The sequence below is a fragment of the Cucurbita moschata genome, unplaced genomic scaffold (assembly GCF_002738365.1).
Source record: "Cucurbita moschata cultivar Rifu unplaced genomic scaffold, Cmos_1.0 Cmo_Scf00018, whole genome shotgun sequence".
Classification (NCBI taxonomy): Eukaryota; Viridiplantae; Streptophyta; class Magnoliopsida; order Cucurbitales; family Cucurbitaceae; genus Cucurbita; species Cucurbita moschata.
Window position 1 is genome coordinate 2620327 of NW_019268534.1, and position 22958 is coordinate 2643284.

The 22958-nt window shown below is 34.8% G+C and overlaps 4 protein-coding genes and 1 long non-coding RNA gene across 7 annotated transcripts in view; 2 read left to right on the plus strand and 3 right to left on the minus strand.

Moving 5' to 3' along the window:
* The window catches only part of LOC111455968 (callose synthase 1), a 16611-nt gene extending 5747 nt beyond the window's left edge, over positions 1 to 10864 (minus strand). Inside the window, exons 1-31 of one of the 3 annotated variants that reach the window (XM_023097635.1) lie at positions 10541 to 10864; positions 9894 to 10100; positions 9640 to 9740; positions 8671 to 8789; positions 8489 to 8582; positions 8234 to 8344; positions 8030 to 8146; positions 7720 to 7812; positions 7560 to 7651; positions 7269 to 7395; positions 6857 to 6994; positions 6678 to 6754; positions 6503 to 6596; positions 6077 to 6199; positions 5873 to 5990; positions 4476 to 4810; positions 4243 to 4295; positions 4097 to 4157; positions 2806 to 2887; positions 2660 to 2709; positions 2438 to 2524; positions 2078 to 2215; positions 1888 to 1982; positions 1713 to 1797; positions 1419 to 1579; positions 1207 to 1330; positions 1029 to 1126; positions 839 to 956; positions 487 to 638; positions 242 to 351; positions 41 to 166 (exon numbers count right to left, since the gene is read on the minus strand). In XM_023097635.1, coding sequence (XP_022953403.1) covers positions 41 to 166; positions 242 to 351; positions 487 to 638; positions 839 to 956; positions 1029 to 1126; positions 1207 to 1330; positions 1419 to 1579; positions 1713 to 1797; positions 1888 to 1982; positions 2078 to 2215; positions 2438 to 2524; positions 2660 to 2709; positions 2806 to 2887; positions 4097 to 4157; positions 4243 to 4295; positions 4476 to 4810; positions 5873 to 5990; positions 6077 to 6199; positions 6503 to 6596; positions 6678 to 6754; positions 6857 to 6994; positions 7269 to 7395; positions 7560 to 7651; positions 7720 to 7812; positions 8030 to 8146; positions 8234 to 8344; positions 8489 to 8582; positions 8671 to 8789; positions 9640 to 9740; positions 9894 to 10077 — 3463 coding nt within the window. In that variant the 5' untranslated portion in view covers positions 10078 to 10100; positions 10541 to 10864. Of the gene's footprint in view, positions 1 to 40; positions 167 to 241; positions 352 to 486; positions 639 to 838; positions 957 to 1028; positions 1127 to 1206; positions 1331 to 1418; positions 1580 to 1712; positions 1798 to 1887; positions 1983 to 2077; positions 2216 to 2437; positions 2525 to 2659; positions 2710 to 2805; positions 2888 to 4096; positions 4158 to 4242; positions 4296 to 4475; positions 4811 to 5872; positions 5991 to 6076; positions 6200 to 6502; positions 6597 to 6677; positions 6755 to 6856; positions 6995 to 7268; positions 7396 to 7559; positions 7652 to 7719; positions 7813 to 8029; positions 8147 to 8233; positions 8345 to 8488; positions 8583 to 8670; positions 8790 to 9639; positions 9741 to 9893; positions 10101 to 10177; positions 10252 to 10324; positions 10344 to 10540 lie in introns of those variants that run through there. The other 2 variants (XM_023097637.1, XM_023097636.1) reach the window with 2 other exon arrangements.
* Positions 10865 to 13537: 2673 nt separating this feature from the next.
* LOC111455983 lies at positions 13538 to 18306 on the plus strand. The gene is made up of 3 exons (XM_023097656.1): positions 13538 to 13764; positions 17684 to 17791; positions 17898 to 18306. The coding sequence occupies exons 1-3, from the start codon at positions 13702 to 13704 to the stop codon at positions 18114 to 18116; spliced, it is 390 nt and encodes a 129-aa protein (XP_022953424.1). The 5' UTR covers positions 13538 to 13701; the 3' UTR covers positions 18117 to 18306.
* Positions 13771 to 14175, plus strand: LOC111455985. Its single transcript, XR_002712677.1, has 2 exons — positions 13771 to 13965; positions 14062 to 14175. It is a non-coding gene; the product is annotated as an uncharacterized LOC111455985 (long non-coding RNA).
* A 500-nt stretch (positions 18307 to 18806) lies between the features above and the next one.
* Positions 18807 to 21211, minus strand: LOC111455984. Its single transcript, XM_023097657.1, has 2 exons — positions 20968 to 21211; positions 18807 to 19289 (listed from the first exon to the last, which is right to left on the minus strand). Exons 1-2 carry the CDS (start codon positions 21102 to 21104, stop codon positions 19046 to 19048), a joined length of 381 nt encoding a protein of 126 aa, XP_022953425.1. The 5' UTR covers positions 21105 to 21211; the 3' UTR covers positions 18807 to 19045.
* An 809-nt stretch (positions 21212 to 22020) lies between these two features.
* The window catches only part of LOC111455982 (citrate synthase, mitochondrial-like), a 7325-nt gene continuing 6387 nt past the window's right edge, over positions 22021 to 22958 (minus strand). Inside the window, exons 18-20 of the mRNA XM_023097655.1 lie at positions 22616 to 22689; positions 22486 to 22537; positions 22021 to 22399 (exon numbers count right to left, since the gene is read on the minus strand). Coding sequence (XP_022953423.1) covers positions 22307 to 22399; positions 22486 to 22537; positions 22616 to 22689 — 219 coding nt within the window. The 3' untranslated portion in view covers positions 22021 to 22306. The remainder of the gene's footprint in view (positions 22400 to 22485; positions 22538 to 22615; positions 22690 to 22958) is intronic.

A 22958-nucleotide genomic window follows, 5' to 3' on the forward strand; every position in this document is an offset into this window, starting at 1 on the left:
GGGGGGGGGGGGGGGGGGGGGGGTGGTGCTGTTATATTACCCGTCTTGGTCAATGTTTGACCTCTGTATGATGCCCAAAGACGGAGCTGTTCTTCAAGCTCTTCATTGTTTCTCAACTCTTCTTCACTATTACACTGGACTCGCTCAAGAAAGTTCGTCCATTGCTCTGTTGGAATTATAAGCCTTATAAAGTGGAACTTCAACGATATATAATAAATCAAAGAGAAGAGCAAAAAAGAACCTGGAAAGATTTTCTGCAAGTAGAAAAGAATAGACACTCCATCTTCATTTGGCTTCTCCAGAAGATTCATAGAGAAGAGAACATCTTCATCGTAGTAGGGTGTAAGGACACTAGGCCAAGAAAAAGGAAATTCCATTGATACAGAATCATTAAGGGAAAGTTTATCATATGTATTACCACCAGAAAAATTTTAATATAAGTTGTCAATATCTTCATTATTAAAAGTTTCTAAGTCAAGACATTACGAGAATGACAGCATATTTTGAACTTTTGGAGCAGGGGGCATCTCCATGAATAACGAATTGGAGAAGAACGATATACGCCGCCTGGCTTCTAAATCTGATGGCACGTCCATAGCTGATTCCTTAACAGTAAGCAATAAATGGAGCCTTCTAATCTGCAAATGCTTATAGGTTAACGCAAAGGAGAGTTCTACAAATATTTCTAAAGAGAAAAGAATGTAAACATAGATGTAACTGGAAAAAAAGAATATACAAATAGCCTTATGCAAGGTCTTCTGGCATTAACGAAATTTGTATCTAATTGGTTCATCGTCAAAACATGTCGTATCAAGTTTTCATATCACATGGAACTTACCTTTTCTTTCCAAGCTTCAGTTTCAGGAATTGGAAAGTTGAGTTTATCAAAAAGCCGATCAAGTGATCTTGATTTCCCATCTTTTCCAGAGGATCCACCATGACTTGACTCAACCAAACTACAGAGAGGGGGAATAAAATAAATGGAAACAATGGTATAGAAGAAAGGCAATTCTAGCCACAAGACATACCTGGAAATCTCCTCATCTATTATGTCTCTTGTTCCAACTTCTAGCATATCCAGCAAGACTATTACAACCTGATCCTTATCCTCCTCTTTATTATTTTGCTGCAAGAATGAGATATAATAAGAACCAATAACAAGTGAATTAAATAAAAATATAAATGTTATATAGCAGATAGAATCACCATATATTCAATCAGCCGAACGAATTGATAGTAGAGATTAGGAAGAGCTTTCATATCTAGTTCAACTATCAGATTGTCTTCTTTTATATGATCATCAATTATGGTGAAGATCTCCTTTATTACCCTGGAAAAAGAAAACAAACAGAAAGTTAGAGAAACATAATAAGTGGACAAAACTGCGTACTTTCTTAAGATTAATGAGAATAACCTACAACTTCTCATGTTCTCCAAGAACCAGGAAATTAATTATACTTTTAAAGGACGCATAGCACTCTCGAACAGCACAGAGCATATATTTGTCTGTACTTAGTCTCTTCTTAAGCTCCCGGTCTCTTCTATTGCTATCTTTGGCCATGTCCAATGCTATTGGTATCTACATAACAAGGACAGGATAAAGTTATAACAGATTAAGCGGAACTCGTATAAAAAATAAAGTAGACAAAGATATAACACCTTGCCAAGTACAGACGAATATATAAAAAATAAAGTAGGCAAGGATATAACACCTTGCTAGCAAGCAAAAAGGGAGGCCACTGGATGAGGGCCAAGTCAGGGTCAATCCAGTTGGGTACAAGTAATAAGTCCATTTCCCTGGAACAAAACGGAAAAAATTAAGAACTTGAGATTGTTGTAATGAAAATATGGAGTATCAGATGTACAAAGATTGCAAACTTATCTCACCTGTTACTTATCAGATCCTCCTCCCTGAAACTAATAATTATTTCGTTCCACATTTGAGCAAACTTCGCAGCCTGATCGTCTCTATCCGGTGTTATCTATTGTATGGTTATCTCAGTAAGATCGAATAATCCTTTCATTCAAGGAAGAAAAACTTTATATTACATATCTAAGTCAAGTGGTAGTACCAAACCTCATCAAATTTACGACTTAAATTGGCCATCAACCCCTTCTTTCTAGTATGATCCTTCTTTTCCACCGGAATCAAGCAGGCATTAAAAGCACCAGGAAGTGATAAAAACCGAGACCTCAACATTCCCAATGTTCGTATCTAATTACAAGATCAATATTGAGTACAGTTCCAAGATTCAAAAGCTTGCATATGCAGGTTAAAACTATGTGAAAAGATACTAAAACAAGTGAAAACTGTTTTGTAGATATGTGACCGTGTGCGTTTGATGAACATAATTTTTGTCAAAGGGAGGGGCGGCTAGGACTAAAGGTTATTGTGAGACATTTTAGGAATAGGATAAAAAGAACGAAGTTCCAATACCTCTCCAAGGCGACGAAATGCACCGTAAATTCCCCCAAATATTGTGGAGAAAATGGCATACCAAATCTGCACATCCATGAAGTAAACCTACAAAAAGTAGCTTATGTAAAATACCCAGTAGAAAGAGAAATATGCTTTGAAATAGTGAATTAGCGGATGTAATTTTCTTTTTTTTGGGGGAGAGAAATAGCTGATGTAATTTTTGAATGCATAATCACATACAAGAACAATGGGAGCCCAGATTGAGATCACGACACCAATGTTATTCTTAGCTGCAATAATATTTTTTAGAAAATTAAAAAATAATGAAAATTCATTTCATAGGGAAACTGATCATTGCTTGTCCTCGTGTTACGATATGCTCTAACCTCTAGGAAAGAATTCATGCCATCTATATATTCCAATATGAACTCGCATAATGGTTTTTGTTGGACCCACAAGTGGCTTAATCTGCAAAAGGCAACAGTAGTAATGAATACACTGCATTAAGAAAATTTCCAAACCACCAACCAGATCATAACATTTTGACAAACATTTCTTAACTATTGTATGAAGCATTGTACTATTAGATTTCTAAGTTGTCAATAAATCTGCACTCTCCCTACAATTCATTCATCAATCTAGTCCCATTTTAACAACGTTTAGGATGGCATGTATTTGGTTGATACTTTATAGACTGAACATAAGAAGAAAATAGTGGTGTACAGTGTAACCACAGCAACCTAAAGAGTCACATAAATAACAAAAACTTTAAACATTGTTTGAATTATTTCTAGACGTCACTGCCAATGGAAATGCTGATAACTAATAAAGAACCACTCTGAATTGGCTGTGGCATTGATACATGTGAAAAGGACTTTGGACAAATGGATTCAAACCCTACGGCGGCCTTCAACCTAGGATGTTAAATTCCTACTAGTTGTCTTACTAACAAATGCCAACTTAATACTTCTACCTTCGTTTCTCCTTTCCAAAGGCTCTATGACGTTTTCAATTTTTTGTAAAGAAAAGTTCTTGCTTTCCTTGAATTAAACTTACAACAGTCCGTAACTCAAACCAAATTTATCTCAAAATGTTGACCCTCATTCCTTGGCTTGTACAGGAAATGTGTTTGATCGAACACAGAGCTATCTCAGGGTCTTCCGCTGAGGCAGAAAATAAACTTTATATTCTCAGTCAACAGCAGCTGAATTGTACTGGCTATGATGGCTGCCTTGTGATCTAAACATCTTTTTGCAGAATCCTCCTTATCTATAATATTTCTGATATTTCCTTGAGACAGCTATCCAATATTTCATGTAAATGTTAACAAGACTTTTTGTGTGTGCATGCGCGTGCAAAAAGAAGGATGAAAAGTATTTGTCAGTTCAATTTGTCTCTTCGAAAGATCAAATTGCAGAATTTTTACCAAAGCTTCGCCAGCTTCTCAGCTCACAGCTTTAGGAGGCAAATTCATGTCTTCTGTTTTAGCATGTGGGTGTACGTTACTATTGGTGAGGTCTGGTTAAGATGTTATGGTTAGTTAGAGTTGAGGCCTGTTAAGTTAACTACGCTGACCAAATAAATTGTGATAAACGAACTTGAATAAATATCAATAAATGGGGTTCCTTCAAATCCTGGGGACAAGTTTATATTCTAAGCATTGAATCGGATAAGTACCTCTAGATAGTAACTGAATATTAACTTCGATATAATCAGAAGAACCCAGAAGAAAGTGTACCTGAAAATCAGAAAGAAACTTAAATTAAGAGAAGTTCATGATGATTTAAGCTTGCCTACTCAACACTCAAGATCAAACTTCTTACTGCAGGAGTGAAAATGAGCTTTCGTGCATTCCTCTTCCTACATAAAGCCGAGGCTGGAATGGATTCAAGCATTTGATTAATAATTCGTAAGACAAGAATCAAAATCTATGAAGTGTCTATATACTAAGCTGAAAAAGAAAAAGCACCAGTTTTAACGTTCAAGTATTTTGTGGTTTAGTCCAAAACCGGAAATGATTTGTCTAATACGAAGGTTGAAGCATTGATCTCATTACCTGAGACCACCACATCATGAGCATCACAGCCTTATTGTTTGAACGTTCCAGGTAACGCCGAATTGTTGGAAAAAGGAACAACAGCCCAGAAAGCATGTTTGGAGATAAGTAAATAACAATGGCTACAATGAAGAAGGAAGGTGAGCTTAAACTATTCCCGAACCAACTTTTGATCGTCTGTGTGAAGCCAGAGGTATCCTTCCAACTAAAGGCATACGCTACAGATAAAACTATAACCCATGCCAAAGCTGATATAACTTTGAGAATGTATCTTAACTTGACATAGAAGGACATGCTCTTCCTTGCTTTCCAGCTTAGGACAATATCAATAACAGCTGAAAATGGAACAAATAAATAAATAAATAAATATACAATGTTTAAAAAAAAAAAAAAATCTGCTCAGATTGTTGTTATTGTCATTCGTTTAAGTATCGAGTGCAACATAAAATAAGGAAGAGAGAAAAAAGAAAAAAAAAAAAGAAAAAAAGCTTTTAGAGATTACTAATAGTTGTTGAGGAATGTTGGGAGGGAGTCCCATGTTGGCTAATTAAGGGGATGATCATGGATTTATAAGTAAGGAATACATCTCCACTGGTATGAGGTCTTTTGGAGAAACAAAAAGCAAAATCATGAGAGCTTGTGCTCCATATCATATCATTGTGGAGATCCATAGTCCTAAGAATAGTTGGGTTAGTTTGTTATATTTTAGTTTTATTGTTAATAGTTGTTTTAAGCTTAACCGCCCGTGTACTTGTATTTAAGAGAGGTTTGGCTATTCAACGAGATTTGACTGGTTATTTCTTCTCAACTGATCTAATGAAGCAGAGGTAGCCAATTATGATCTAAAACGAATATCCATGTGTTGAAAAAAAATGAAAGAGTACAAAATAATATTAAAAAAGAACAACAGCCTGAAAAAAAAAGGCCATGTTAGCACAACTCAACTAACTCTACAGAAAACAGGTCCAATCTAAGAAAGTTTTTGCTTCTACTTGGTCTCCCTCTTCTAATTTATTTTGTAATTATAGCATAGTTCAATTACCCACCAGCTGATAGATTATTTTTAATCCTTTGATGTGTGGGGATACCTCCTCTACCCCCTCTTCTGTAAATCCCCTTTGACAATGATAGTTATGTATCTTATGAAGAGAGGAAAAAAAGTGTATTCCAAAAGCATATAAATGAATGCTCCAATGTTCCATCTTTGTTGTGCTTTTTTCTTCAAATTTATTTGAAATTAAACAACATATTAAAATGAAAAATCCTAGCATGGAAGTATAAGAAACATAAGAGAAGCTTTAGTGATTTGAAATGTACATGAAGTACAGGTAGAGCACATTCTTTTACGTAAATAACTAAACGAGAAGCATTAGAAGAAATGAACAAGTTTTCAATACCCTGTGCGAATTTCAAGATTGCAGCTGTTATAAAGATACTCATTACTCTCTTAAAAACGTCGGCCTCGAAAACTGCACCCAAATCTCCTGAACCATTCCAAGCAATGATTACCATTGCCTTGGAGAACATATTCCAACAATATTACCAACTTAAGAAAGAAAATAAAAGGAAAGAAAGAAAAGAAGCCATGACAAGTAACTTACCTGAAAACACAATATAAAAAAACTCCACATCCTGTCAAAACTTCTGAATATGTGCCAAAATGAACGTATTTCCACGAAATTAACTTTTCCCATCCATCGATTTCTGCCATTTAGTTTCTTTTCCTGAAAATGATACATTTTACCATCATGAGTACACTATTCCAGCAAAGAAGTCTATAGACTAGAAACTGTGGGGGGAAGAGATCATTATTCATTGTTTAGAAAGCCATTTAATATTTTTGGCTCAACTAATGTACCACGGAGAGACTAAATGGATAACAACTAAACAAGATTTTGCGTAGGATCACGATTTATCTTATGGCTAAATAAGTTGCCTCTTTTCTTAAAAGAATTATGTTCCTCTAGTGAATATGAGTCTACAAGAACATGGACAAACAAATATCAGAAATTGAAATATTTGCATACATCATCTTTGTTAACTCTAACTGGCTCTGGAGGACGCTGAAAGAAATTAGCATCAGATCGCATAGGCCAACCAAGGCGGAAGCAATCAATAGACCTACAAAAGTGCACCACCGAAATTCTTCAAATTTTGGAAAACTTAATATGAGTAGAAATGGACTGATGACAAAAAGCTTACCAGAAATATTCATTCAAATCGTCATAATTTCTCCACTGTGAATGCTTCGATTTACCGTCTTGGCTTTTGCTTGCTTCCTATAAATGCAAATTATGAATGAAGGAGATACCCAGCTATCAATTCGCAGAAGGAACTGGAAACCAACCTATTTCAATGATCAAGAAGATTATATGCAATACCTTAGATATTATGTCATATATTGGAGTAACAACTTTCGTCAAGAAAGCCTCTTTTTCGCCACCATAAGCTGGTTTGATGTGCTCTCCTGTCGTTGGGCTCACACTTCCAGACAACATACCGTACAATTCAAATGCCATCTATAAAGTTTCAACGTCGTACAGTGAGTCCATAGAGTCAACTAACAGAGAGGAATCAATTACACTTATGTAAATTGCTCAAGTTCGGAAACTTTTGGTTCCAGCTATCTTATCACCACTTCTTGGAGTAACTTGAAAATTTAAGTAGAAATTCTTCCAAGTGTTAGGTCAAGTTCAAGAATATGATCAGAACAAATACTATATTTAATCTTAGGCAAAAGGCAAAGAAAGGTATACAGGTTTAAGCAAATTATACTCAGATGCTAATGCATACATGATGATATATATAGCAAAGGCACTCGGGCATGAATCTCAAATTTGCAGCTTCTCCCCATATAAGAAGATACAACCCCATATATAGTAACTCTCTCTGCTGAACTTCTTGTTGGATTTTTGGCAACCTATAAAAATATGAAAGTCAAATATAAGATAGCAATGGTTTAGAAGTTTTATGGACTGTAAATTATACATAGATTCTCTCTGTAACAAAAGGCAGAAGTTTTATTGTGCTGACATTCCTACAAAGACTAACTAGATAGATCGTTGAAGTCTAACAGAGTCTTACCAAAGGCTGCTTTTGCGGTCCAGATACCTGCACCATTTTTTGTAGTTCTTGAAAAGCTTCTTCATGACTTCTGTAAGAACACGGTCATCCAACTAAAATGCGAAAGGGTTAGCAGAAAATAGAGACTCTGAAGCAAAAGAAAAGTTGAGCAGAATAAAACCTTGAGTCGTTGATCAGGCTTCGGTAACTGGCGCATCTGAACATTTGCAATTAATAAAATCAGATGTTCCCTTTGATTTGCCACGTTGCCCTCCTGCAATTAGTGAGTGAAAATATGTTTATGATGTAGCTTCATTACTGGAATCTTTGGAATAGTTCTTGTTAAATTCTAGGTTAAGTTCTTGGCCGTTTATTAGTTTTTTCACTCGTTTAGAATAAGGACTAGTTTTCACTTTCAAAGCATCAATAAAAGGTTAAGAACGCTTTTCTCCTATTTGGTCTGCACCAGTTCAATAAACTTCATTAATCACCTGGAAACCAAACATGGCTTGAAGCCAATCAAGGATATCTTCATCTACTTTCTTATTGTGATTCTTTGGCCATGGCAAACCCCGGGTATTACGAAGGGCAGTGACAGTAGCTTGAATCTGTAAAAGCAAATAGGTGCTAATATACATCAAGCTCGTGAAGATTCAAACTAGAACCCGAAAAAATGAAAGATAACATGATGACACCTCAGGAATTCTCATGATTATCTGATTTGCACTATCAGGATCAAGAGGAAGTATATTAAATGGTCGATACATCTGCTGTTTCTCCTCAACCTTGGTGTGAGCTTCCAAAATCTTAGACAAGAAAACATATCATCAGTAGTCATGGGCACAAACAGCACTTGACAGGTTAATTCAAGATATTACTGCAAGTAATCAAATAAAAGGTGAACAGACGAATATCTTGCAACGTCTACATTATAATATTATCATTTTTACCTCATCAGCTACATCTACAGCCTCTGTTTGATTCACAGCCTTCAGAACTTCAAAGAGGATTGAGGCAGTTTTATAAACTTTTGTCAGTTGGGTACTGATCAGGAAGAGAACCATCAGTTTAAATAATGCAGTGCAACAAATTCAAACAACCAAGCGAACTACATTATTTATCTTAAAACTACCGATCAGCTTTGCCAGGCTCGTTCAAGGCTTGAATATATTTTGTGTAGTAATGGCGATAGAAGCTCTGCATTTCACGAGCATCACTCTTTTGCCTTTCAGCTAATGTTGTTTCATTTTCCTGAAAAGCAGCAATTCCATTCAGCAACATAGATGAAAAGAAGTTAGTCTAAATGGATATATTCACCGCAAGGTGCATTTTTACAGTTCATTACTTTTCTTTTTCTTTGGTATGAATATATAGCTACCATCAAATCAAAGCAAACCCAGTTGAGGATGGTTGGGAGGGAGTTCCACATTAGCTAATTAGCTAATTAAGAGAATAATCATGAGTTTATAAGTAAGGAATACATCTCCATTGGTACGAAGCCTTTTAGGGAAACCAAAAGTAAAGCCATGAGAGCTTATGCTCAAAGTGGACAATATCATACCATTATGGAAGTTTGTGATTCATAGCAGGGTATCAAAACCATGTCCTTAACTTAGCCATGTCAATAGAATCCTCAAATGTCGAATAAAAAAGTTGTGAGCCTCGAAGGTGTAGTAAAAAATGACTCAAGTGTCAAATAAAGGGTGTATTTTGTTCGAGGGCTCCAAAGAAGGAGTCGAACCACAATTAATGGGAGGTTATTCGAGGACTCCATATGCCTCAAGAGAGGCTCTATGGTATACTTTGTCCGAGGGGAAGATTGTTGAGGATGGTTGGGAGGGAGTCCTACATGACTAATTAAGAGAACGATTATGGGTTTATGAGTAAGGAATATATCTCCATTAGTAAGACGCCTTTTTGGAAAACCGAAAGGAAAACCATGAGAGCTTATACTTGACAATACATACAATTGTGGAGATTTGTGAGATTTATGGTTCCTAACAAACCCAACCAATACATTACTCCCAGATGATTTTGGGTAGTCCGCTATGCTACAAATAGATATTCATGAGATATAGAACAGACAGAGGAACTGAAATACCCGCTCTAGACGCTGAAGAAGTGCCGTCTTAAATTGCCGAACACCACGTCCGCTTGAAGTGGGATCTAATTTGTGAGCCTTTTCAAATGCGTAAAATCGACCTGACCCAGAAAACGCAATGATTCGCTGAAGTTAACATCAATTTTCTTCTCGAAGTAATTCTTCAAGAATATAATTCCTCAGCAGTTGAATCAAAGAAAAAAGTAGTACTTTAAATGAGTTCCAAATTTCCAAGCAAAGTTGCTGCAACTTACATAGATAAGCAACCCTCGGATTGATTGCCTCGACTTCATTAGCAACACGAAGAATTGGCGCGATCTCATCGAGTGAAGAAGGAACCACCTCACTGTCCATGATCGACTCAGCTAAATTCCCTAGTGTTTGGGCTCGCATGATTTTCTTACCCGGTGGTTGATCCGAAGCCCTTCGTTGAGCCATGGTTAACCAGTACTCCTGTCTACCTGCAAAGTTTCCAGACAAAATTCTTAAACTCAAAGCCTAAAAACAAAAACTCGACATGAATTTAGAAGATTCCCACTTCAAAGTTTAGCTCGCGAGAGGAGCAACAGTGGATTCAGAAAAGAGAACCAATTGAAAGAGTGAACGAGGAAGCAATTATCAATAAACTCGCTGCAATTTTAATATCAAGAAATCAAAAACAGGAAGAAAAGGAACATAACCCCACCAACTAGTAGATTAATAAAGAGATTGAAGCTTGATTAGCAAGCAACGAAGCAAGAACAATAAGTACGATAAATTCCAATTCCACATTTCATCCAAAAATCGACCTCGAAATCATATCCACCAATCCAAAATTCACTACCAAATACCAAAATCCAAGCAGTAAGTAACAAAATCAAAAAGAAAAAAGAAAAAACAGTCCAAATCCATCAGGCCGTACCCGAGCTCGTTCAGCTAAGCAGCAGAGAATTTGAATCAAAGCTCCAAAAGAAGTGATCGGGATCGCCAAAAAAACAAACGAAAAGTCGAGAAAGAATGAGAGAAGTGGGCCGTCTAGTAATGGAAGAAAAAAAAAAGGCAAAAAGAAGCTAGCTACAAAGTCTCGACAGCAAAGAACAAAGACAACAGTAAATGAAATGTTCATACATAGCTTGAGAAATTCAAAGACTGAAAATTTTCAAATAGTTAGAGAGAGAGATTTGGGACGAAGCAGAGAGCGGGGAGAAAGGAATACAGCAGCAAGAACTGGGAGGAAGAAGACGACTGCGTATGTGGACGAATCACTGAATAAAACGCGCCGATTTCTCAGTTCTAAGCCTTTACCCAATCACAACATGCCACGTACCCCTTCAACTTTTGCCTTTCCTCCAATGCCCATGAACTTCTGATATTTACGAACAGACCCATTCGACTGACGACGAATGATTTTTCTCGTCGGCCACCCAGCCGAATCTGGTAGTTGACTTCTTTTGACGGGTCATCTGAGCTTGGCCACACACGATTTTTACTCTCATGCACAGAATTTCAGGATGAGCCCACGTATTTTTCTTAATTTTACGATTGAATTTGTGAAGCCCATAATTAGTCACCGTATTTTAGAAAATGATTCAAATGAAATTTCTTAAATTAAATATTTTATAATTCATTAGGAAAATCAATAGAAGGAAGGCTTATTTGAAGTTTTTTTTTTTTTTTTTTTTTTTGTAATATTACCATTTTTTCTGCCTAACTTTAATGCTTTCTGTAAAATATTTATCGTCCAAAAAGCAAAAGTATGGTAAAGCATACTTTATAAAAATAGAAAATAAAATAAAAAAAAGATCCCACTTCCCACTTGTTTATTATTATTATTTCTATAATGCCTTTCTTTTTCTTTTTTCCTTATCCGAAAGATGCTTTAAATTTGCTGAATTTATGTGATTTATATTATATATAATTAAAATTTTGTCATATCCTGTCAATTTCACATTAATAACGACGTCCACATTAATATTTATTAAAATTAAAATGTTTTAATAAAAAAATATATATATATATATATATATATTAAAGTGAGAGACTAAAATCTTAATCGATATTTTAGTCCACAATTTCACATTAAATAACGACGTCCACATTTTAAAATCTTAATCGACAAGAATCAACTGCATGGCACTTGGTCAAGTTATAAAATGTTTTTAATAAATATATATTAAAGTGAGAGACTAAAATCATTGAATTAAAATGTAATATATACTTTTATTTAAAATTTTAAAAAATAATTTCTTATATATGTTCTATTAAATTAAAATTTTACTCGATAAAGGGTATATTTCTTTAAATTTTAGTAAATTTTGATAAATTTTCAGTGAATAATTAAATCCTAATTGTTTTTTTTTTAATTTTAAAGATTCAAATTTTCATACTTCATATTAATTATACTAAAAAATAAATATATTGTTTGTGTTATTTATTTTTACGTATGAATTAATATTAACAGGTAATTTTATAAACTAGAATCAGGTGTGATGGAGCCATTTAAGCAACGTACCAAAATGTTTGGCTACATATTATGTCATGTTTTTTATGTTTGGTTAACTATCTAAATCATAGTCTCATCATTGCTAAATCAACATTTTTTATAAATAATTACGGGAAAAATAATCTAATTTTTTTAAAAAAATATATATATAAATATAACGACTCGAACTTAAGATTCAAATAAGGATTTGAAATCTAGATTTGACATTTAATGTTCTTATATATTAAAATATTATATGGTATGCTATTTAAATCAACAAACTACAATTAACTCCAGATAACAACTTGTAACATGCTTAATTAAACTAGTTGAAGAATAAAATAAGACAAATAGATAAAAATACAATTCATGTTTCGTTGTTCTCTTACCTAATTGGTATTTTGTTTTTCTTTTACCATGTCACGCGTTGTCAAGAGATCATTAGAACACCTAGATAAGTAATTAACGTGAGTATGGTTAAGTAATAAGTAATGTTATTTAATATTAATAATCAATTTATCTACCTAATCATGCATACGATTAATCTTAGTAAATTTTTTTAATATTATTCTACCTTAATTGGACAGTTGCAAAATTGAGATTAAAACATCAACTTTTGTAAGGATAATTTGTGTTTTGTCCACTAATATTTAAATTGGCATATAAACATTAATTCATAACTAATAAATCAAAATAAAATAATATATTTGTAATTTTGTTTAAAGTAATTAATTTATAAAATTTGAAAGTTTATATTTATCTGCTAGGTAATTAAACTTTATATCTGTATCAGATCACTAAAAAACAACATGTATCTAATTTAATCATTTAAATAAAACATAATTCAAAATTAATTTTAAATCATGAAAAAAAAAAGAGTACTTAGAGTGATTTTAAAAATAATAAAAGTAATTTTAACAAATTTGAAATTATTTTCAAACATATCAAACGTGAGTTATTTTTGGTTAAGTCCATATATTTTGCGATATAAATATTTAAATAAAAAAATAAACGAGATCTATTAATTAAAATTAAAATTTTAAAATTTTATTATAATATCATCAAAATTTATATTAAATAAGTTTATTCTAAAAGTTTAGAGACATATTAAATAAATATAATATATATATATAACACGTATACAAGTTATATTCTATAATTTATAAAATTTTATTAAAATTCTTAAATTTTAAAATTATTGGGCTAATTGTTAAAATTTTAAAGATTTTGAAGATTAAAATTATTAATATCATTTCGTATAACCTAAAAATTATTATTGATATTATTTATAATATTATTCCTAAAATAAATTTTTTTCATATTAATTATCACATTAATTTACATGTATGCCCTTGAATTTTTATGCAATAGTATCTGTTATTTTTTAAAATAATTAAAGCTTTAAATAAAATAGTTATCCAAATTTGGATTTAATTGGTCAATGCGTATTCCGTGGTTCATGCAAACGATAGAACGTGTCACATCGGCAACAATAATCGCCGATCCATCGTCAAAGGGATCAGATTGGTCGCCGTTCATTCTACAAGTACCGAAATCCCGAAACATCACTCAGTAAATTCCGAGGCCGATCACAGAAAAACATGGATCAGGAAGGGAAGGCAGACGAGCAACTGTTCAACCTTCTTGCCAGTCTTCTCCACCAGGTCGCAATTTCGCACGACTTTACTCGCGATTCATCAATTTTTCAATGTTTAGTTCATCTATCCTATTCGATTCTATAATTCTATTCGTGATTGAAGAGTATTTATGGATTGGAATTGACTAGTTTGTCATCTAGGTATTGTCGAGACGTTCCGTTAGAACGACGAGTTAGGTTGATTGTGTTTTTTTAGATGTTTCGAAAAGTGAGTAAATAATCAGGATCGAGTTCGATGGTGCTTGCTCGATGACCGATGTTGCGCTGCGTCGATATTTTATTCTCTAATATTTATTTTGGGAAGAGATATAGGTGTTGGGGCTCCAGACTGCGAATTTTGGGGCTGTAGTGTTTCCTGTTATGTATTATTGATTAAACCTTCTCTTATCTTTAATTTCACTCGAACATTGATCCTTGAGTGCTGGGTGGTTGAAGATTGGTTGGATCGTGTTTTATCGGGCACTGCGTATAGCTAAATTGTTCTAAGCATGTAAGAATTCTGTGTACGCTTAAGAAACATAGAAGAAGGTAATTGGCATTTAAATTATTTATAAATGACGTTGGGGCATTGTTGCAGTAGAAGATAATGGTCTATGCAAAAAGTAGCAAGCAAGAGGGTTCTTACTATGCAATTGGCTACTGATGTACACTGCCCTAGTTTGAACTTTAATTCAGTGTTAGGAAGTATACATTTAAGAGAACCATAGTGATCTAACTCCTGAACTCGGTTTTTACCAACCAAATTTTCCCTTACTACCCTTGTTCTGTGTTAATTGTCTGCTGCGGATTATTGGGAGTGAATCCTACATTGGTTAATTTAGTGGAAGATCATGAGTTTATAAGTGAGGAATACAATATCCATTGGTATGAGGCCTTTTGGGGAATCCCAAAGCAAAGCCATGAGAGCTTATGCTCAAAGTGGACAATATCATACCATTCTGAAGAGTCGTGATTCCTAATATTGTTCATGTTCATGGATCATGTATCATGTTTTTCAGTTTTGTGTTTTACCTACCAAACTCGCCACAATACTTATATTGGTAATACCTCCTACGGTGATAAGTAACCGACACCTCTCAGTTCACACGTTTTGATTTCTCTTCCAAAACCGGCGCAAATTTTATTTTTCATAACATTGACATGGGGTTGGGTCAAGGAATACTCCTTCAAGTCTTATTTATATTCTCACAGTCACACTACACTTTTATTATTATGCACCGAGCCTCATTCATGGGATGTGAAATCTCTAAGTTTGCGTCTTCATTCCCCTCAATGACAAAAAATTGTCTCGTCGTGAATCAAGATATTCTCCATCCATCAACTAATTGTACTTTATCCAGTGTTTGAACTTTCTTCATGTTACTGGAAACTTCGAAGGTTAGTAGCACCGATTATAAAAAGGAAAGTGAGATTTTTTATGGGTAACAAGTGTCGAAAAGTTGAGCCATCTTGTTAACCAGCACATTGAAGCTGTACACTAGAGTTGGGAAGGGCTTGGAATGGATAACTTAGGGAGGGGAACATAATCTCTTGATAAAATGGCCACGAAGATTCCCTCCAAAGATTAAAGAACTTTGGAATAGAAGTGATTACCAGTTACTACAGGAAGAAGGAGGGGGGTGGTTGGCCATACAGAGACAGTGTGAAGTACATATAATCCTTGGAACATATCTAACCTAATAGAATGCTTTTCTTCAATTAAAGTGTATAATGCGTTAGATTCATCCTTTTGGAACAACTTTTGGGTTGGGATTAGCCTCTGTCTATGGTTTTTACGATTTGGCATAGTGACATCTAATAAGGAGTGTGACGATCCAATGGGCATGGGGGAGAATTCTAGTTATTGGAAGGAAGGTACTTTCTAGAAATTCTTCTACCGTTTTTTTGGGTAAGAGGAGGTGAGCGAGCTTCAAGATCTGAATGAACTACATCCAGAGGGGAGGACAATCAATTTCCCCCGTATTTAATTAGCCTAAGACTCGATCATGTTACCATTCCTAGGAATGTAATGATGCAAACACAATGTTGAGTTCTGCCATCACTTGGACATGATGTGCAACCTGGACTACCATACAATTGCGTTGATCTTTAGTACCCTCCTGTCATTTCATCTCAGCTTCTAGCTTCACAGTTCGATCTCTAGACATCTCAACCAGTGAGGATATTTGCAAAAATCAAGCTCGTACATCTGGTTGGAAGAAAAACTTATACACTGATCTTAGTATTAAGAATCATTAAAAAAGGCTAGCCTCTATCCAGCCAGCCTACAACATACCAACTAGGAAAGACTTGAGAACAATTACTTATAAAAGACATAGTCATTGATGCAAAACTAAAGTTATTTGTTGAACATGCGGATGAGTTTGGTTGTAGGATAGGACAGGGGCATGATATTGTGAAGGGCGTTTGGCCAATGATACTTGATGCGAAAAGGAAACTTCAAGTGCAAGAGGGCATAGAACCAAAAGCACACTTTGAACAAAAATTTACAATGGTGTTGGAGAGATTCCTCATAGATATGGGTTCATACTTGAGGCATTTTGTGTTTCATTCCATGGGCAGGTGGATTGATATATCTAAGAGGCAATACAAAATTTTGGTTTTAATCGTGATAGGTGAGCATGCTAAAAGAGGAGTTTTGGGAGCTATTTCTTCCATTGAAGTCAAGTTGAATTGCCATGGTAACAGTGAAAAGTCCGAGAAGTAGTTTACTATCTTGTGGTTCAAAATTGAAAATAATGGTTACCAAAGATAAATTCTTCAGTTTCATCCTTGGCTTGGAGCTGATTGAGAAATGCTATCTAAATTTGCTATCTTTAACCAGAAATGAGAAATGTTTTTTTTTTCTTTACTTAAACTTCAAAAGTTCTTCTATATTATAAAGAAGACATTTTACGAGGTCAAGAAATTTTGTGCATACTTATGTTGGAGTTATTAATATTTGGCTCTTTATTTCTCTATTTTATGCTTTGAAAATATATTTATATTTCAATGTTATTTACCAAATTGAAACTTACATGCATGGTTCATTATGATACACGATATACTAAAATTTAATTTTGATACTCTTCTGTTTCACGAGTTAACAACCTTGGTTATGATATCATTTGATACAAAGTACAGACAGAATCTAAATTTTTGTTGCACCATTCCCTTTGGGAATTGCACTGGGAAGCAGTTACAAGATTCTCCAGTTCTCGTTTGTTTGCCATTTACTAAATGCATTGTGCATTGAGTAGAAAACTTTTGGGCAAAAATGGTGAACGTCTTTGTCTATTATTGACCATGGAATGAGAAGAGCTAATTTCATAAAATTTTTATGAACTTATGATATCATTTAACGGAAGCACATGCTTTTAGATAAACATGGGTTCCTTCCCTAAACCAATTAGCAATGAGGGGAGTAATTCATCTTTCCAATGTGGAATCCTCAACATGCCCCTCAAGATGGGACCTCTTTGGATTTGCCACTCTTGAATCCGATCCCAATTTGTTTTTAGACTGAATATTCATTAGAGCTTTATAGGCTCTGATACCATGTTAGATACATATGGAGTTCTATCTCAAAATCCATTGACAATGAGAGACGTAATCCATTTATTTTATAAAGATTGTGTGGTCTCTTCATTTTTCTGATGTGGGATTGACACCATGCCCTCTCAAGACATACGCAAAATCAAGATTCACCCGACGACTTTGCAGTTGCACCACCCCCTTCGGAAGCTGGTGGGGGGGAAGCAGTGACAAGTTTCTTCAAAGCTCCCGTTTGAACTATGTTTGTTTGTTTGTCTGTTTCAGAGAGTACCCATTGTTTAATACATTGCAATCATGTACATTATAATTATTTGCTCGATATGCCTATCCATTCCTGGAAATTTAGGGAACTTATCTGCACTTTTCATTCCTAAACATACATTTATTTGTAGGTGGAATCACTCACTAACCAGGAAGAAGTTGAATTGCGTACAAAGATCGAAGCCCTTGGTCTTGAAGTTACGAAAGTACCCTCGAAGTCCTTAAAGCAGCTTGATGAAGTCAGTCTGGTTATCATTATACATTCATTGCATTTATCTTTGCCCAATTGCAAACACTTTCTTAAAGAGATTGATTTTTATGTCTATTTTTTTGCGTTCTACTCAGTTGGAAATTGCCAAGGAGTTGGATAAGCTATCTGAAAAGCTAGATGATGTGGATGAAATGATATCTTCAGCAATGGCTGCAGACCCACAGGTGCAGTCTCTGTTGAGTGATACTGCTGATATTTGGATGCCTGTGATAACTGCTTCCGCTGATGAACGACGAAAATTCACAGCTTCTGTTGGAGAAAATTCAGAAACAGAAGAGAATTGTGGCAGTTAGATATATATATTTATTTTTTTGCTTATTTATTTAAGGAATAAGTATAGTAATTTCATTGCTATATCACAATTTTGTTATATTTGACAACGAATGTCTTCACGCCATCATTTACATTGGTTGGAATGGACTGTTTCCACTGGATAATTTATTGTGCCATCTTGTCTGTAGAAATCCTTCATAATTCTCTAGAGATTCAAGTATGCTAATTGTTATATTCATCTTTTTTTTTTTTATTAATTTTTTGCTCGAATGAAATTATGTTTACAGGGCGTGGAAATAAGTTTTTGATACTCTTGATTGTACTCAAAATTTTAATATCTAACATTCTCCCCGAAACTTGTTTCTTCAGGATCTGAGACGCCAAGCTTCTTCTTCAGATGTTGAAAGGCATCCGACTCGAATGCTTTTGTAAAAATGTTGAGAATTTGAAACGTTTTTAGTGTTTAAAATTAATTTTGACGATATAAAAAACGTGTTAGTACAAAATCAAATATAGTGAATAGTTAAAGTCGCATTTGAGATTGTGTAGTGATTTTGAACTTGACAATATCACTTCCAAACGATTGATAATCCTACACAAGAAAGAAAAATACTTGAGATTTGACGAAATTATCGACTTCGTACATTCTATTCCCGAGACGGGTCACCTAAGGAGGCTTGACTTGGACATTTTAATAGATGGGTTAGTCCACACAATAAGTTAAGACCATTTAATTAAACATAGTTGAAGAATTCCTGCCTGTGAAGAATTCCTTCCTCACAATTAAACATAGTTGAAGGCTGAAGCAAGGCATAAACGAGATGAAAATAAAAACTATTCACTAGAAGTAAGCTAAAAAAAACTAGCCAAAAAGTGAGTTGTGTGATAGGAATATAACCACACGGGTTTAAGCTTCTAAGGCAACATGAATTATGCCAATAATGGCATACTACTTTGTTGAGATCAGCTTGACGACTAGACCTATAAGTGAAGTGGCAGCAGAACTGAGCATCCAGAGTAGGAGGGAAAAGACAAAAATTCCAGCCAAGATAGTAAGAAATGGAGGACCTTGGGCATCACTACTTGCTTTACTCGAACCATTTTCCTCCTTGATGGAATTCCCATCTGAGGAATTTGAGGCTGTTATAGAAAATGATCTTTGCCTCAATTCCAATCCTTTGGTGTTCCTGTACCTGCATAAAAGGAATCACGCAAGCACTAATCTGAGTAGCAATATTGTGAATACAAATATCAGTCATCTCAGGCTCATTGTGTCTAGAATTTAGATTTGTAGATCAAGTGAAAAGAAAAAATTGAAAAAGCGAAAACCTAAACGAAGAACAAAGGACAATGAAGATGGAACCAGGAATGATAGGAACCTGTATTTTCCACTTCAGTACTTCCAGAAGATTTTAAAGAGGAAACTCCATATCATTGAAAAGAGAGAATCCCCTTGGCTTGTAAGAATTTAGAGACACTCATGGGTTTGATTATGTGAGATCCCACGTCGGTTGGAGAGAAGAATGAAACATTCCTTATAAGGGTGTGGAAACCTCTCCCTAACCGACGCGTTCTAAAAATTATGAGGCTGATGGTAATACGTAATGAGACAAAACGGACAATATCTATTAGTGGTGGGTTTAGGCTGTTACAAATGGTATCAAAACCAGACACCGAGCGGTATGCCAACGAGGACGCTAGACCCCCAAGGGGGTGGATTGTGAGATCCCACATCGGTTGGAGAGGAGAACGAAACATTCCTTATAAGAGTGTGGAAACCTCTTCCTAACAAACGCGTTTTAAAAACCGTGAGACTGACGACAATACGCAACGGTCCAAAGCGGACAATAGCTGCTAGCAGTGGGCTTGGGCTGTTACAGACTCATTTCACTTCATTTTTCAGTCAACTGACTACTTGACTACTTGAGAAACAATTGGATTTAGTTAATCTTTCAAGATTTTAACAGTTTTTGTGCATCAACAAGAGCATGCTTTGTGCATCCAACAAGAAGTTGGACTAGCAGCTCCGTTGACGGATTCTGGGTCTGCTATTTCCTGCCCCTTCGCTTCAGCTGTGGTTAACCCAAAAAAATCCAAATTCTTTTTCAAGATACCATATAGGCCATTTCAGGACAATCATTTCCCGAACATATTAATTATAACTACTTCCCTATCAAAGAAGAGCTTTCAGGAAGAACTAATAAGAGTCTTATCCGGAAACCAAAAAATTGGTGGACAAAATTCTATACATGCTCGTTCAGGGACCAATTGGGTAGCAAATCAAAGATTCATCCTATTAGATGTCGAACAAGATCAGCAAAATAAAGCCTCAATCCTAATATTAGTATAAGCTCTTTTTCGCTACTTGCCAAAACAAAACCAACCAGGATTTAGTATAAGCTGTTTGCTTTAGTAGCCGAAACCAATTAGGAATCAGCAAGGCAGCAGCTATCGTCCAATTCCATTTTCAACACAGAAATGCAATAGGATTCTGCAAACATGCTCAATTCAACACATTACGATCTGTATATCCTATGTGATTCTAAACGTTGAATGCGAGGGATCGAAGAAAACTGCTCAAGTAAACTTCTAATATAAGAATTCTGAAAAACAATACCTAATACCAGTAGAAGCACTTGGCGTTAGCAGCCAAAAGCAATTAGGAATTAGCAACTACCTGCGAAAATGGAAATTCCATTTTCAACAAAAGAATCAAAGCCGATCCACTTTACAGAATTAATTATCAGATGAACTTCATTGCTAACGAGCTCACTAGTCACATTCCAGCATATATAGAAATCCCGATATCTCCTGAGAGATCATTTAAATTGAATGCGAGGAATCGAATAGGACTGGTTAAACGATGGATACCTGAAAGAAGGAATTGGAAAGGCATTGGAGTGATATTGAATGCCGGCGATGGAGGAGGGAAGAACAGCTCCGTGAATCAAACTTGGGCGAGAAGTGAGATTCAGTCGAGACGGCGGCGCAGAGAAAATGGAAGCCATTCACCTTCACTCGTATTACAAAGACTTCGGAACTTCGGAAGAGAAGCGAGCTCACAAGAAACTGTGGGCGGAGAATGGATGGTGCTTAATCCAGTCGTAATCCACGTGTCATCTTGTTGACGCGGCTACTTCTTAATAATTATATAATATCCGAAAATCTTTATAAATTTAATATACTTTTATAATTTATATCTCATTCATCCAACTATTTCTCGAGACATTTACAAGGAAACTTTATGGTCCTATACGATTTCTCGAGAATTTACAAGGAAATTTTATGGTCATATATGATTTCTCGAGACATTTACAAGGAAACTTTATGGTCCCTATACAATTTTTCGAGAATTTTCTAGAAAACTTTATGGTCCTATACTAATCCATTGAAAGTTTGAAAGGAGCCTTTGAAAATGTTAAGTGAACCTTTTTAAGGACCCGTTGGATAAAACAGGTAATTTTTAAAGTTCAAAGACTAAATAGACACAAATTTAAATATTTAGAGATCTATTAGACTTCTCACCAATTCTTAAAATTTTCATTGGGTTAAACCTTCACACCGTCAATATTTTCTAAAATTCAAGGCTTATTAGATACAAATTGAAAGTTTATGATTCAATTTCATATTAATATATCAGGTAATTCTTAAAATTGTCGAATATGTTAAGAACCTATTATATATAAAATTGAAAGTTGTAAACTTATTAGACATTCTTTTAATATATGGACATTTTAAACATAAGATTCGAAGTTTGATGACTTATTAGACACTTTTTAAAGTTCATAAACTTCTTAACGACAAAATTAAATGTTCAAGAACTAAACTTATAATTTAATCGATAACGTATCATACTATTTCTCATTCGTTCTAGAAAATGTTCCAGAATTAAAAAAAAATACAGAGATGCGGTAATCACACATGAAGTATTCAAACCCTTTTATTTATGGTTCCCACCATTTCCTCTCCTGAATATTGTACTTCTAACGACTAATTAATGAGGCCGAACGAATAAAAATTTGCCAGAAAACCCAGCAAGTTTAAAACACAAGTGATTCTAAAATCTACTAATCCCCGAAAGTAGTTCCAGATGATCGTGCATCTGTGTGGTTAACCATGCTTGAGTAATTATTACAAATGAGAAGAGATCTCTCACCCTGGATCAATTTGTGAAGGCTGAATGAACATTTTTTTCGTCAGCCATTTTAAATCAAGCTGCTTTTTTGCAGTAGTCCTCGAGCCATTTCAACGTCACGCTCTTCGGCCTCTCGAGTGGCAATCCCAGAGCTCGGTCCCATATTAACTGAACCCACAAAATAGAATACAGTAAAGATCAAAGAGTTGGGTAAAATCAAGAAGAATTGAAAATGAATGTTGAAGTATACAAACCTGAGAGCAAATTCCAAGACTCCTTGAAACGCCAAAGAGAACAGTGAAGTACCTGCGCATAGTTAAAAGGGAAAGTTTTTAGTTATCGATTAGTTAAAACTTGAATGCGTACTATTGAACCACAATCTACCTTGCTTCAGTCAAACCAAAGTAGTTCAACAGCACTCCACTGTGAGCATCAACGTTTGGCCATGGGTTTTTAACCTGCAAACGAGAAAAACGCCACAAGAAGAGACGACAATGTAAGATCCTAGGGTGCTCTCCACGAGTATCAACAATTCAGAGGATAGTTTCATGCAGTCAATCAAAAAATATATAATGATGATTAAAAAATGAAGAAATATATCATCTTGGGATCATGTCTTGGTTCATAAACAAAAGAAGATTCAGTCCATTTTACGATTATCCAAACGGGAAAGAATCTGAATCTACACGGTTGATAAACATGAATAAAAAAAAAAAAAAAAATCAGC

Coding starts and splice junctions, on each gene's coding strand:
- LOC111455984 (XM_023097657.1), bottom strand. CDS start 21,104: ATGGCTTCCATTTTCTCTGCGCCGCCGTCTCGACTGAATCTCACTTCT. Junction 19,290..20,967: donor TTTCCAATTCCTTCTTTCAG/GTATCCATCGTT, acceptor CCTTTTATGCAG/GTACAGGAACACCAAAGGAT.
- LOC111455983 (XM_023097656.1), top strand. CDS start 13,702: ATGGATCAGGAAGGGAAGGCAGACGAGCAACTGTTCAACCTTCTTGCC. Junction 13,765..17,683: donor TTGCCAGTCTTCTCCACCAG/GTCGCAATTTCG, acceptor ATTTATTTGTAG/GTGGAATCACTCACTAACCA. Junction 17,792..17,897: donor CCTTAAAGCAGCTTGATGAA/GTCAGTCTGGTT, acceptor CGTTCTACTCAG/TTGGAAATTGCCAAGGAGTT.